This window comes from Sorex araneus, chromosome 2 (genome assembly GCF_027595985.1).
Source record: "Sorex araneus isolate mSorAra2 chromosome 2, mSorAra2.pri, whole genome shotgun sequence".
Classification (NCBI taxonomy): domain Eukaryota; kingdom Metazoa; phylum Chordata; class Mammalia; order Eulipotyphla; family Soricidae; genus Sorex; species Sorex araneus.
In genome coordinates, this window is record NC_073303.1 from 233,992,272 (window position 1) to 234,004,429 (window position 12,158).

The 12,158-nt window shown below is 60.4% G+C and overlaps 1 protein-coding gene across 4 annotated transcripts in view; it reads left to right on the plus strand.

Annotated features, from left to right (window-relative positions):
• The window catches only part of DOCK6 (dedicator of cytokinesis 6), a 43,960-nt gene that overhangs the window by 19,023 nt on the left and 12,779 nt on the right, over positions 1-12,158 (plus strand). The window contains exons 15-28 of one of the 4 annotated variants that reach the window (XM_055128387.1): positions 433-550; positions 628-698; positions 786-924; positions 1,001-1,102; positions 1,579-1,665; positions 2,092-2,323; positions 2,567-2,728; positions 3,664-3,827; positions 4,285-4,389; positions 7,067-7,156; positions 7,402-7,497; positions 8,452-8,592; positions 11,328-11,441; positions 11,552-11,722. In XM_055128387.1, the coding sequence (XP_054984362.1) occupies positions 433-550; positions 628-698; positions 786-924; positions 1,001-1,102; positions 1,579-1,665; positions 2,092-2,323; positions 2,567-2,728; positions 3,664-3,827; positions 4,285-4,389; positions 7,067-7,156; positions 7,402-7,497; positions 8,452-8,592; positions 11,328-11,441; positions 11,552-11,722 (1,792 nt within the window). The other 3 variants (XM_055128383.1, XM_055128384.1, XM_055128385.1) reach the window with 3 other exon arrangements.

The following is a 12,158-nucleotide window of genomic DNA, read 5'->3' on the forward strand; positions in this document are numbered from 1 at the left end:
TTCGTTTGGCAGCCACACCCGATGGTGCTCAGGGCTGACTCCCAGCTCGGTGTTCAGGGATCACTCCTAGCAAGGCTCTGGGGCCCAAAGGGGTGCTGGGGATCGAACCCGGGTCAGCCGTGTGCAAGGCCAGAGCCTTTCCCGCTGTCCTATCGCTCCAGCTCTGGTTTCCACTCTTGAAAGTTTGGCCAGGTCAGGGCCCAAGCAGGGAGGACGTCTGCTTGCCTGCGGCCATCCTAGGTGGGTTTGATCCCCGGCACCCCAGAGGGACCCCCGAGCACTGTCAGGAGTAATTCCCGAGTGTAGAGCACCACCAGGTGTGACCCCCAAATTAAAAAAAAAGTTCCATCACAGGACTGTGGGCGCCTCTTGGGGCGCAGGGGCCCCCTCTGGGCCCAGCCCCCCTCCCGACCCCACCGCGTCTCCCCGCAGGAACCTGCTCTTCGTCTACCCGCAGAGCCTCAACTTCAGCAGCCGCCAGGGCTCGGTGCGCAACCTCGCCGTGCGCCTGCAGTACATGGCGGGCGAGGACCCCAGCCAGGCCCTGCCGGTCAGTGCCGCGCGCGGGCGCCGCGGGGCAGCGGGGACCCCCGGCCGGGTCCCTCACGCGCGCCCGCCTCCCCCCAGGTCATCTTCGGCAAGTCCAGCTGCAGTGAGTTCACCCGCGAGGCCTTCACGCCGGTGGTCTACCATAACAAGTAAGGGGGGCGCAGGAAGAGGCGGCGGGCGGAAGTGAGGCTGGGGAGGGGGACCCCGCGCCCACCCCACGGCCGCCGTCCCGCCAGGTCCCCCGAGTTCTACGAGGAGTTCAAGCTGCGGCTGCCCGCCTGCGTCACCGAGAACCACCACCTGCTCTTCACCTTCTACCACATCAGCTGCCAGCCCCGGCCTGGCACGGCCCTGGAGACCCCCGTGGGGTTCACGGTGAGTCCCGCCCTGTGCACCCCCCCCTCGCGGCCCCCCGCAGCCCGGGCCTGACCGGGGCCTCCGCTCTCCGCAGTGGGTCCCGCTCCTGCAGCACGGCCGCCTCCGGACCGGCCCCTTCTGCCTCCCGGTGTCCGTGGACCAACCGCCGCCCAGCTACTCCGTGCTCACCCCCGACGTAGGTGCCGCGACCGACCTCTGCGCCCCTCACTTCCGGTGTTTTTCTTCTGTTTGGGATGTCACCCAGCAGTGCTCCGGGCTGACTCCAGGCTTTGTGCTCAGGGATCGAGCCCGGGCAGCGTCCCCCACCTGCCTCTTCACCCCATCCTTGTCCCACTGTCCCCACTAGCCTCTCTGAGCTGCCCACTCCCTCCCCCCCTCACCCACAGCCGTGCCTGCCTCCAGGGCCCTTTGTAACCACACTACTGGGGTGCTTCAGAACCTGGGGTCCATCACGCCCCCACCATCCATGCTGCCCCATGTCCCCGGGCCCCCACCTTCACACTCAGTCCATTCATTTCTCCCCAGAGCTCTGCCCTGAACCCCCACCCCTTCCGCCTTCCATGCCCCTCCCCAGGACGGTCCACCATTGCGTTTTAGTGGGCGGCGGGGGGGCGGGGCCGGTGCCCACCTGTGTACCCCTCGCTCCCGCAGGTGGCGCTGCCGGGCATGCGCTGGGTGGACGGCCACAAGGGCGTGTTCAGTGTGGAGCTCACGGCCGTGTCCTCCGTACACCCCCAGGTAGGGGGAGGGCTTGGGGGGGACACCAGGAGGCCGGAGGTGGCAGCATTGGGCAACATGGCCAGCGGCCAGCGGCCTGGGCCGGCCTGGGATGTGAACAGGGACGTGACTTTGGTCATCTGGGCGGGTTCCCAGAGCAGCTGCTGACTCAGGTGGGGGCGGCTGGGCCCTGGGGCGCGGGCTCCTAGCATGGGCTCATGTCCCCCTTTTCATGTGAAGTGGGGGACACTTGTGATGTGCTCTGGGGAGCGGGCGGTGCCGAGCATCGAATCTACGCTCCCCTTGCACCCATCCCTTTTCTCCTTCCTTCCTATGTCGAATATCTGCTGGGTCTGCCCATAGTACCCCTGTCTATTAGCACGGCCCCCATCTTCTCTGGCCCCACCTGGCTCACCCCTGGTACCCTTCCTCACCCACCTCCACCAGGACCCCCACCTAGATAAGTTCTTCACTCTGGTGCATGTCTTGGAGGAGGGGGCCTTCCCGTTCCGCCTCAAGGACGCGGTGCTGAACGAGGCCACGGTGGAGCAGGAGTTGCGCGCCAGCATGGCTGCCCTGCGCCTGGCCAGCCCCGAGCCCCTCGTGGCCTTCTCCCACCACGTCCTGGACAAACTCGTGCACCTGGTCGTACGGCCCCCGATCATCTGCGGCCAGATCGGTGAGTGGGCTCATGCCTCAGTTTACCCCCTTTGGTCAGAGGAGCTCCTGACCCCTGTCCCAGTGCCTGGGAGCTCACTGAGCCCTCTGGCCTCAGTTTCCCCAGCGGAAAATGGCCCGCGGCCCTCTGTGCGCAGAGCAAGAATCCTCTGACGTCCTCCTGGGCCCTTGCGCCCGCCGGTTGCTTCCTGGGGGAGATGGCCAGCCCAGGGCCCCGGGACCTGACCCGTGTCCTGCCTGGCAGTGAACCTGGGCCGAGGAGCCTTTGAAGCAATGGCTCATGTGGTCAGCATCGTCCACCGCAGCCTGGAGGCCGCCCAGGACAGCCGCGGTCACTGCCCACTGCTGGCGGCCTACGTCTACTATGCCTTCCGCCTGCCTGGCACGGAGCTCAGTCTGTCTGGCGGTGAGTGTTGGTGGAGCCCCTGCCCCGGGGTAGGTGGGCGCTGGGAACTATCTGGAAGGAGAGCATCCCGGGCAGGAGGAGCTGCAGGTGCCAAGGCCGGGAGGTCACTAGGCCGTTTTTGCAAAGCCACCTTTTGACCCCGCCCCCAGGGATGGGTCTCTGGACTGTCAGGCAATTTAGCCAATCAGCAAGCATCCTGGGTAGTTTTTCTGTGGGGCTCCTGATGGGCACTGAGTGAAGTTTGGATTCCAGTTCTGATGCCCTCAAGCTCCACGGTGCCGTCCCAGTGACTGCACTTGTCTGGGTCTGTTTCCTGTTTATACAAATGGCGATCAAGAGCCATTCCCCCTCAACCCCCCCAACCCCCCGCAGGGATTTTCCATGCCAAATGCAACCAACCCATTAAAGTGGGATTATTTTGTTTTCGTCATCTGCTAAGTGATTAATCAAAACCACTAACACTGTGGGCAGTGGCTGGGACTGGGCACTGCTCTCAGTATTTTGCTTTTTTTTTTTTAACCACACCCACCCCTACTCATGGAGTCTCTTGGTTCGGGTATTTAGGGTTCCCTCAGGGGCCCCCTCTGGTGCTAGGGGTCAGACTCGGGCCTCCTGCCTACCATCCTTGCCCACTGAGTTCTCTCTGTTTTTGTTTCGTTTTGTTTTGTTTTTCACTATTTTGGGTCACACTGGGCAATGTTCAGGGGCCACTCCTGGCTCTGCACTCAGGAATATTACTCCTGGCATGGTTAGGGCATGCTATGGGATGCCAGGGATCGAACCCGGGTCGCCCCCATGCAAGGCAAGCAGCTTCCCGGGGTCCTGTTGCTCCGGCTTCTAAATTCAATTTCTGGCTGAGGAAGTGGCTTTGCTGAGGGAGCAGGGGGAGGTTGGGCAGACAGGAACCAGGCTGACCACTCGCCCTCCGTCCTCAGGGGCCCCCGCAGTCACCGTGCAGCCCGCCACGCTGACCCGGGGCTCCAGCCGCCCCGCCAGCCTCTACTTGGCCCGATCAAAAAGCATCAGCAGCAGCAACCCCGACCTGGCGGTGGCCCTGGGCTCTGTGGATGACGAGGTCTCCCGCATCCTGGCCAGCAAGGTAGGGCGAGGGGCCCAGGCATGTCGGCCTCCGCGGCCCTGCTGCCCAGTGTGTGGGCAAAGGATCTCACCATGGACAGAGGACTGGAAATCCCACGGTGCCGCCGTCGGCTGAGTGGGCAGGAGGAGTGGGAGAGGGGCTGGTGCCCAGGCTTTGCACTGGGCATCGCCACCCAAGGCTCCCGAGAGGTAGCAGTGCGGGGAGGACACTGGCCTTGCACGCCACTGCCGACCCGGGTCGATCCCCAGCACCCTATCGGGGTCCCCGCCCCCCAGCTCTGCCAGGAGTGATCCCTGAGTCCTGGTGTGGCCCCAAGCAAACAGAAAAAAACAAAACGAGGTCGGCCGGGATCGTGTGCCGCGTTTGCGGGCAGGACATTGGCAGGCCGGCCAGCTGGTGTGTCCGCCTGTCTATCCTCCCAGGCCCATGTCTCGCCCGCTTACCCGTGTGTCTCTAGGCTGTGGACCGCTCGCACTCCTGGGTGAATTCCGCTTATGCTCCGGGAGGCAGCAAGGCGGTGCTGCGGCGGGTGCCGCCCTACTGTGGGGTTGAGCCCAGACAGGTGCCCTCCCTTCCCGCCCCGTTGCACTTGCACGTGTGTGTGCCCCACTCTGCATGAACTCATGCTGCTCTTCCTGGTAGGGGCTGACTAACCCGGGGGGACTGCCTGAAGGAGGCAGCAGACTGCTCCTGCCCCAGTGTGGGGCCCTGGAGATAGTCAGAGGGTTGGGCTTCATGGGGGTCACCTCCATCCCCTCCCCCAGGAGGGTCACAAGGGCACATACAAATAACATGCAAATGATATGCAAACCACAGCCGCTCTAATCTCACTGCCTGGCCTGGCCCCGCCCTCTCCCTTTTAGGGTCACCTATGGGGCTCTGCCTGTGCCTTTAGTGTAGTAGCCTCAATGGTGCCAGGGGAGCAGAATTGAAACTCTGGGCTCCCCTATCCCCTTTCAGGCAGGGGACCCCTGGGGTAGCTACCCTAGTGCTGGGACAGATCTGCCTTCAGACATGAGTTTGAAGCCTGTCTCTGCTCTGGGCTCAGCCCAGAGCCCTGGGTGCTGAGGCAGGAAAGACTCAAAACAAAGTGCTCAGCTCAGCAGACTGAGTTCTCAGGCCAGGGAAGGAATGAGAGAGCATCACAGGTGGGCTTGGGTTAGGGGGTCCGATCCTTGGCCCCACCTACCCGCTGGGTTCCTGGCCTCCTGTCAAACCAGTGCATGAGCCTGGCCGACGAGAGCAGAAGCAGGCTGCCGGCCAGAGCCATCGTGCAGCTGGGAGGGCGCGGGCCTTGCCCGCCGCCGAGCCGGGTTCTATTCCCGGCATCCATAGGCTCTGCCAGGCACCGCCAGAAGTGATTCCTGAGTGCAGAGCCAGGAGTAACCCCTGAGCATCGCAAAAAAATGTAAAGAAAAGAAAGAAAAGAAACAGACCAATTCTCGTGGCTTCTCCGGGAGACAGTTGCTTTTCAGGGACCCGAGGGGTGAGGACAGTAGCCAGGGAAGTCTGAGATGGCGGGTTGTCAGGGAAAGAATGTGCGGAGGTGGGGACCGAGCTATGCATCCGCAAGGCACAGAGAGACTAGGAATTGGGGGGCGCTTCCTTTTCTGCACCTGGCGGTACTGGCCCAGTTCCAGCTCAGTGCCCACTGCCTCACGTGGAGGCCACGTGGTCAGCAGCATGATCAGGCTCGTTTTGCTCTTGCACTGCTGGGAATCGGGCCTTACGGGAGCTGGACCGTCCCCCCTGGCACTTCTAACTCTTACTTGCCCCAGCCTCTGCTGCTTCAAACATGGGGGTGTGGAGAGTGAGGCAGGTCGGGGCGCTGAGCCTGGGCTTGGCCACATTGGTCCACATGGTGCCAGGGAGGAGCCACGTGGGACTGGGGGATCCGGGAGGGGGGGTCTAAAGGCAGGTCTCAGAGTGGGGCTGGTTTGACCCCATCCCTGGACCTCCTCTTCCTGCCAGTTGCCTCAATTCCTGCCCGTGGAGGAGGAAGGAAGGGAGAGTGGAACTTGAGCCCCCCTGGACCCATTTCACAGATGGGCACACTGAGGCCCCAAGCAAGGCTGTGTCTCGGCTGCTCCTGTGACTTCCATCGACATCCCTCTCCTCTGCCCTACTCTCCGCCTTCTTCACCATCTCTTCTTTCGTGCCTTTGGCTGGTCAAGCCCCTCCCCCACCCCCCACACCTGGTGCCTTCCTCCTGCTGTGTGCTATCCTGCACCCCCAGATTCTCCTCCCCGATTCACACTCACTCCAGCTCCGCCACCCACCCGCTCCCCAGCTCTCTGCCCTCCTCCGCACTCCCCCTCGCTCCAGTTGCTAGTCCCCTCCACGAGCATCCACAGTCTTGCCTCTGTCCTCGCCACTTCCTGTTCCGGCCACAAGCCAGCCTCTGTGTCTGGCTGCTGGGCATCTCCCCCACACTCATTCCTTGACTCATTTTTTCTCGCTTTTCTCATCTCTGACCCGAGGCTTCCTTCTCCATCCCTGCCTGCCTTCATCTCCATGAACGCGCATCTCCCCATCCATCCACACATCACCACCTGTGCCTGCACTAACAAACAGTCCCTCGTCACCTTCGTCATCCCATACGTCATCCCATCTCTACATCGCGCCATCCCATCCCCATCATCCTGTCCTGCCATCTCATCCTGCCGTCCCATCCCCCCTCCCATCCTACCCTCCCATCCCCCCTCCCATCCTCCTTCCCATCCCACCCTCCCATCCCCCCTCCCATCCCCCTCCCATCCCACCCTCCCATCCCCCCTCCCCTCCCCATCCCCCTCCCATCCCCCTTCCCATTCCACCCTCCCATCCCACTCCCATCCCCCTTCCCATCCCCCCTCCCATCGCCTCCCATCCCCCTCCCATCCCCCTTCCCATCGCCTCCCATCCCCCTCCCATCCCCCTTCCCATCCCCCCTCCCATCACCTCTCATCCCCCTCCCATCCCCCCTCCCATCCCTTCCCATCCCCCTTCCCATCTCACCCTCCCATCCCCCCTCTCATCCTGCCCTCCCATCCCCCCATCATCCTAGTCCCCATTCCCATCCTGCTCTCCCATTCTCATCCTCCATCCCATTATCCCATCCGGCCCTCCTATCTTTGTCATCCCATCCCTCCATCCCATCCCTCCATCCCATCCTCATCATTCTATCCTGCCATCTTATCCCACCATCCCATCCCGCCATCCCATCCCGCCATCCCATCCTCATCATCCATCCATCCTAGGCCATCGACCGCAACCCTAACCGCACCTCCTCCTACCTTGAGGGCTCCTCGGCCCCGCCAGCCACCCAGCCGAGACCCACTGTGCCGAAGGTAGTGGGGGAGGCAGCGGGGGGTGGGGTGACGTTGGCCCCTTCCACCCAGCCAGGGGATCCAGAGCAACCCCCGCCCTGCCTGCCCACAGAGCCCAGGGAGAGGGCACGGCTACTCCTGCTGCCCCCTTCTGCTTGGCCTCCTGCTGTGCTAACCCCGGCCACCCCTGCTGCACCCTGAGCCCTCCAGACTGGGGAACGGGGAGGAGGCGCCCTGGCCGGCTCTGACGCCTGCCCTGTCCGCAGCTGCTGCACGAGGAGTTGGCCCTGCAGTGGGTGGTTAGCGGCAGTGCCGTGCGAGAGACCGTCCTGCAGCACGCCTGGTTCTTCTTCCAGCTGATGGTGAGAATCCTGCGGTGCCCGCCTCTGGAGATGGCATTCGACACCCTGGAGGTGTAGCTCAGAGGCCCCCAAGGAGAGAAAGGAGAACTTTGGGCGTGTGGCGGGGGGCTCTGAAACTCTTCTGAACCCTTGATGATGAGGAGAACCCTTGAGATCGCTAAACAGGAAAGAGACACTCTCCCAGTCCCCAGGAGATCTCCAGAGAAAGGGAATACTTTGTGATCCCTAGAGATCACCCCCATCACCGCCTTGAGAGGTGTCTTGAGGAACCCCTCCAGCCTGGTGAGCCTGCGCTGGCCCCCGAAGCAAACATCCCTCGGGCTGCAGTTTTCCTCTCCCAGCACTCTCGCCTGGACGGTGCATACCCTGACCACAGCTCCATCAGGAGCTGCCCACAGGCCTTACTCCAAACTGGCCCCGCCCACCGCCCAATCAAGAGCTGCCCACAGTCATGCCCCGCCCACAACATAGCCAAGTATCAGGCCCCGCCCCCTGCCTGAAATACTAAGTTGTAGCCCTCCCAAACCGGATGCCTCAGTGGCCAGTGCCCACCCTTTAGTCAGGCTAAAACGGTGTTTCTCAACCTTTTTTGGGGGGTCATACCCAGCAGTGCTCAGGGGTTACTCCTGGCTCTGCACTGAGGAATTACTCCTAGTCGTGCTGGGGCGGTCATACGGGATGCGGGGGATTGAACCCGGGTTGGCCACTTGCAAGGCAAACGCCCTACCCGCTGTACTATCGCTCTGGCCCGTGTTTCTCAACCTTCAACCTTGATCAGGCCATGGACTTCCCACCTTGTTTCCTTCCTGTGCCCCCCTTGTCTTGTGAAGTGACCTCCGTTTGTGATACTTTTTTTCACTGTGCCTCCTTGGAATAGACAGGTGCCCCTTGTCCCCATGTGACCCTAGGGTGGGGAGCACTGCTAAAGCCTCGATCTCCCCCCCCCCACCCAAGGTGAAAAGCATGGCGCTGCACCTGCTCCTGGGCCAGAAGCTCGACACGCCCCGCAAACTTCGCTTTCCTGGGCGCTTCCTGGATGACATTACTGCGCTGACAGGCTCCCTGGGCCTAGAAGTCATCACCCGCGCCCATAAGGTGAGTGCTCAGCCACCAGCCGGCCAGCCCTGCTCCATGCTCCTGGCTTTAAGATCCTCGGTCTTATTTATTAGATGATGTGGCCATTCTACATCCTCCATCTTTCTTTTTGTTTTGTGTTTTTGGAGGTGGGGGACATGCTTGATGGTGCTCAGGGCTTTCTCCTGGCTCTGCACTCCTGCTGGGGCTTGGGGGACCATATGCGGTCCAGGGATTAAATCAGGTTGTGTACGAGGCAACTGCCCTCCCCACTGTACTGTCTAGTTCCCCAGAGTGGGGATTTGAACCCTCACCCACTAGTTCCAGAAAACACCCCCTGGGGCTTCCGGGTGAGGGCTCATTCACTGTGGCCAAGGATGCCTGGTTTGCAAAGATAATGGGATTTCTGGATTTGATGGGAACATTCCAGATCCTTTAAATACCGGTCAGGGCCAGGCTGATCCTTTTTTGCAATCCCCGTGGGACTTTGGGACTGGTCTCAAAGGTCTCAGGTCTGGTTCACTGGCACCTCCCCAGCAGCTGATGTTCCCAGGGGCCAGTGGAGATTGTGAGGAAACCGTCCCCGAAAGGGTAGGACATGGCCCTGACGAAGCAGCCTCGTCATGGCGTGACACTGGTCACAGGCCACACGGCGTCATTCCTCCTCTTGCATTAGGGACCACGAGTAGAAGGCTCCTTGCACAAGGCACCGTCAGTGCTGGTCCCTGTGGACTCAGAGCCCGGGAGACTTTGTGTTTCCTTCCTTTGCTTGCACTCTGCTCTCTCAGCGGGTGCAGGAGTAGCTGGCACAGCGGGCTGGGGGGAGGGCCGCGCCCCCGCACTTGCTCTGTGCTTTGCACTTAACTCTTCCATCTCCTTGGAGTGTCTTTTCTCCCTGTCACCTGTCACTCTTTTTTCACTTTTTGGCATTTTTGGGTCACACCAGAACATGCTTAAGGGTTATTCCTGGCTCTGTGCTCAGGAATTACTCCTGGTGCTGCTCAAGGGACCCTGTGGGATGCTGGGGATCGAACCCGGATTACCCTCATACAAGGCAGGCTCCCTCCCTGCTGTATATTGCTCCGGAATTTCCCCTTTAGTCTTTATCATGGCCTGGGTTTCTTTGCAAAGAACACCCTGCCCTGTTGTGATTTGGGGGGGCCACACCCGGCAATGCTCAGGGCTTACTCCTGGCTTTAATACTCAAGGATTACTGCGGATGGTGCTCATGGCACAATACAGGGTGCCGGAGGATCCAACCTGATTCTGCCTCATGCAAGGCAAGCACCTTAACACACTCTCTGTTTCTCTGGACCCCATTTGTTCTGTTGTCTCTATAATAGACAGAACTCTCTGGAATCCTTTTTTTTTTTTAATTTTTAATTTTTTTAAAATTTTGCCAAAACCTTCATTATAGGTTCTATTTTTTTTTTTTTTGCTTTTTGGGTCTCACCCGGCGATGCACAGGGGTTACTCCTGGCTTTGCATTCAGGAGTTATTCCTGGCGGTGCTCAGGGGACCATATGGGATGCTGGGGATTGAACTCAGGTCGACCGCGTGCAAGGCAAACGCCCTACCGGCTGTGCTATCGCTCCAGCCCCTCTATTTTTTTTTTAATTTCATTGAATCACCATGAGTTACAGTTACAAAGCTTTCATGTTTGAGATTCAGCCATACAATGATCGAACACCCGTCCCTCCACCAGTGCACATTTTCCACCACCAATGAACCCATTATCCACTCTCCTGCACCCCCCCACATTCCAGTCATCACCCTGCCTCTATGGAAGACAATTTCCCCAATACTGTCTACTTTTGGTCATTATATTTTGCCCAAATTTTCCCACCACCATTCAAGCCTGCCTGCCGGGGGCAGACACTAGATAATTTATTTTCCATTGCTCATTTTGAATATCATGAGAGTTTGCATGGCCGATTTGCAACTGTGTGCTTCTGGGATCCTAAGGGCACTAGTCTATTTGGGGGTTCAGTTGGGAGTCTCTGGACCAGGGCTGTTGGTTTGCCTAGATGGCACCCGGCCGAAGCTTGTTGGGGTGACAGCTAGTCACCGAGGTGACAGGCCGCCGAGCTGGTGGCGAGCCGCAGGGTGGGACCCCCGGCGCATCTGCCGCCATGAGGCTTGGAAATTTAGTCCTGGTACCTGCATACCTGGGCCTTGCTTGTGGGAGCTGTTGGGTGCAGGGATTCCATCTGGAGTAGGCATCTGGAATTCTTCTAAGTATGGTTTGCCACTAACCCACGTCCCCCAAGACTGTAAGCGGGGCATGCAGCAGATATTCACGAGGTGTGGCACATAGCAGATACCTCCGGAGAAGATGTTAATTTGCATAAGCACAGCTGGTTTAGTTCCTAGTATAGTCAGTTGCGAGGCGGGGTGGGGTGGGGAGCCCGGGGCTCCAGAGTGTGGGACTGGCCATAGAAGTTCATTATGGCACTGGGCCACCATAGCCTAGTTTGCAGGCAATGGGCTGGGAAGGACTCACAGCACCCCTTCCGTTTAAGTGACTCTTCCTCTTCACATTATTGGCCAGGATGTGGTCATATGGCTAGATTCCGCTGCAAGGCATGCTGGGAAATGTAGTCCACAAAGCTCCGCTCCTAAGACACATATAAACCCAGGGAGAGCGGGTAGGTCACAGGTGATCTTGGTGGCCGCCAGTCCTTATGCCCTTATGAGGATACAGATGCTCGATGGGCGGATGTGGACGTGGGCTGACCGGCCCCCTGTGTTCTCAGGATGCGGAGCTGGCCGAGCGCCTCAATGCTAGCCTGGCCTTCTTCCTCAGCGACCTGCTGTCTCTGGTCGACCGCGGCTTCGTCTTCAGCCTGATCCGCGGCCACTATAAGCAGGTAGGGGTGGACGCGGGCTAGAGCGCGGCGGGCCGGGTGGACGGCACAGTGGGCGGAGCGATGCCTGCCACGTTCCAGGGTCCCCCAATTCACCGTCCCTCTACACGCAGGTGGCCACAAGGCTGCAGTCCGCCCCCAACCCAGCAGCGCTGCTCACCCTGCGCATGGACTTCACGCGCATCCTGTGCAGCCACGAGCACTACGTGACCCTCAACCTCCCGTGCTGCCCGCTGTCGCCGCCAGCCTCGCCCTCACCCTCCGTTTCGTCCACTACCTCTCAGGTGGGCGGGGCTCACTTCTGACTCCTCCCCTTGACCTCTGACTTCTAGCCAGCTGTGCATCTTCAGTGAGTGCCTCCTCGCTCTCCGGGTGCCATGGACATCACCTCTGCCTCGGGAGATTCACCAAGATCTTGCCTCTGACCCCTCACCCTGGACCTAGGGGACCTGCTTCTCTCATTTCTCATCCCTAAATCTAAATTCTTAAACCTCAGAGGGCTTTGGGGCGGGGGTGGGGGTGGGGTGGTGGACATACCTGGCGATCCCTGGCGATGCTCAGGGGTGATGCCTGGCTCTGCACTCAGGAATCACTCCTGGCAGTGCCAGAGATCGAACCCTTGTCAGCTGCATGCAAGGCAAATGTCCTCCCCACTGGATTATCTTTCCAACCCCCTGACCTCTGACTTTTGACCCCTGCTATGCCTCCCAGGATGAGTGG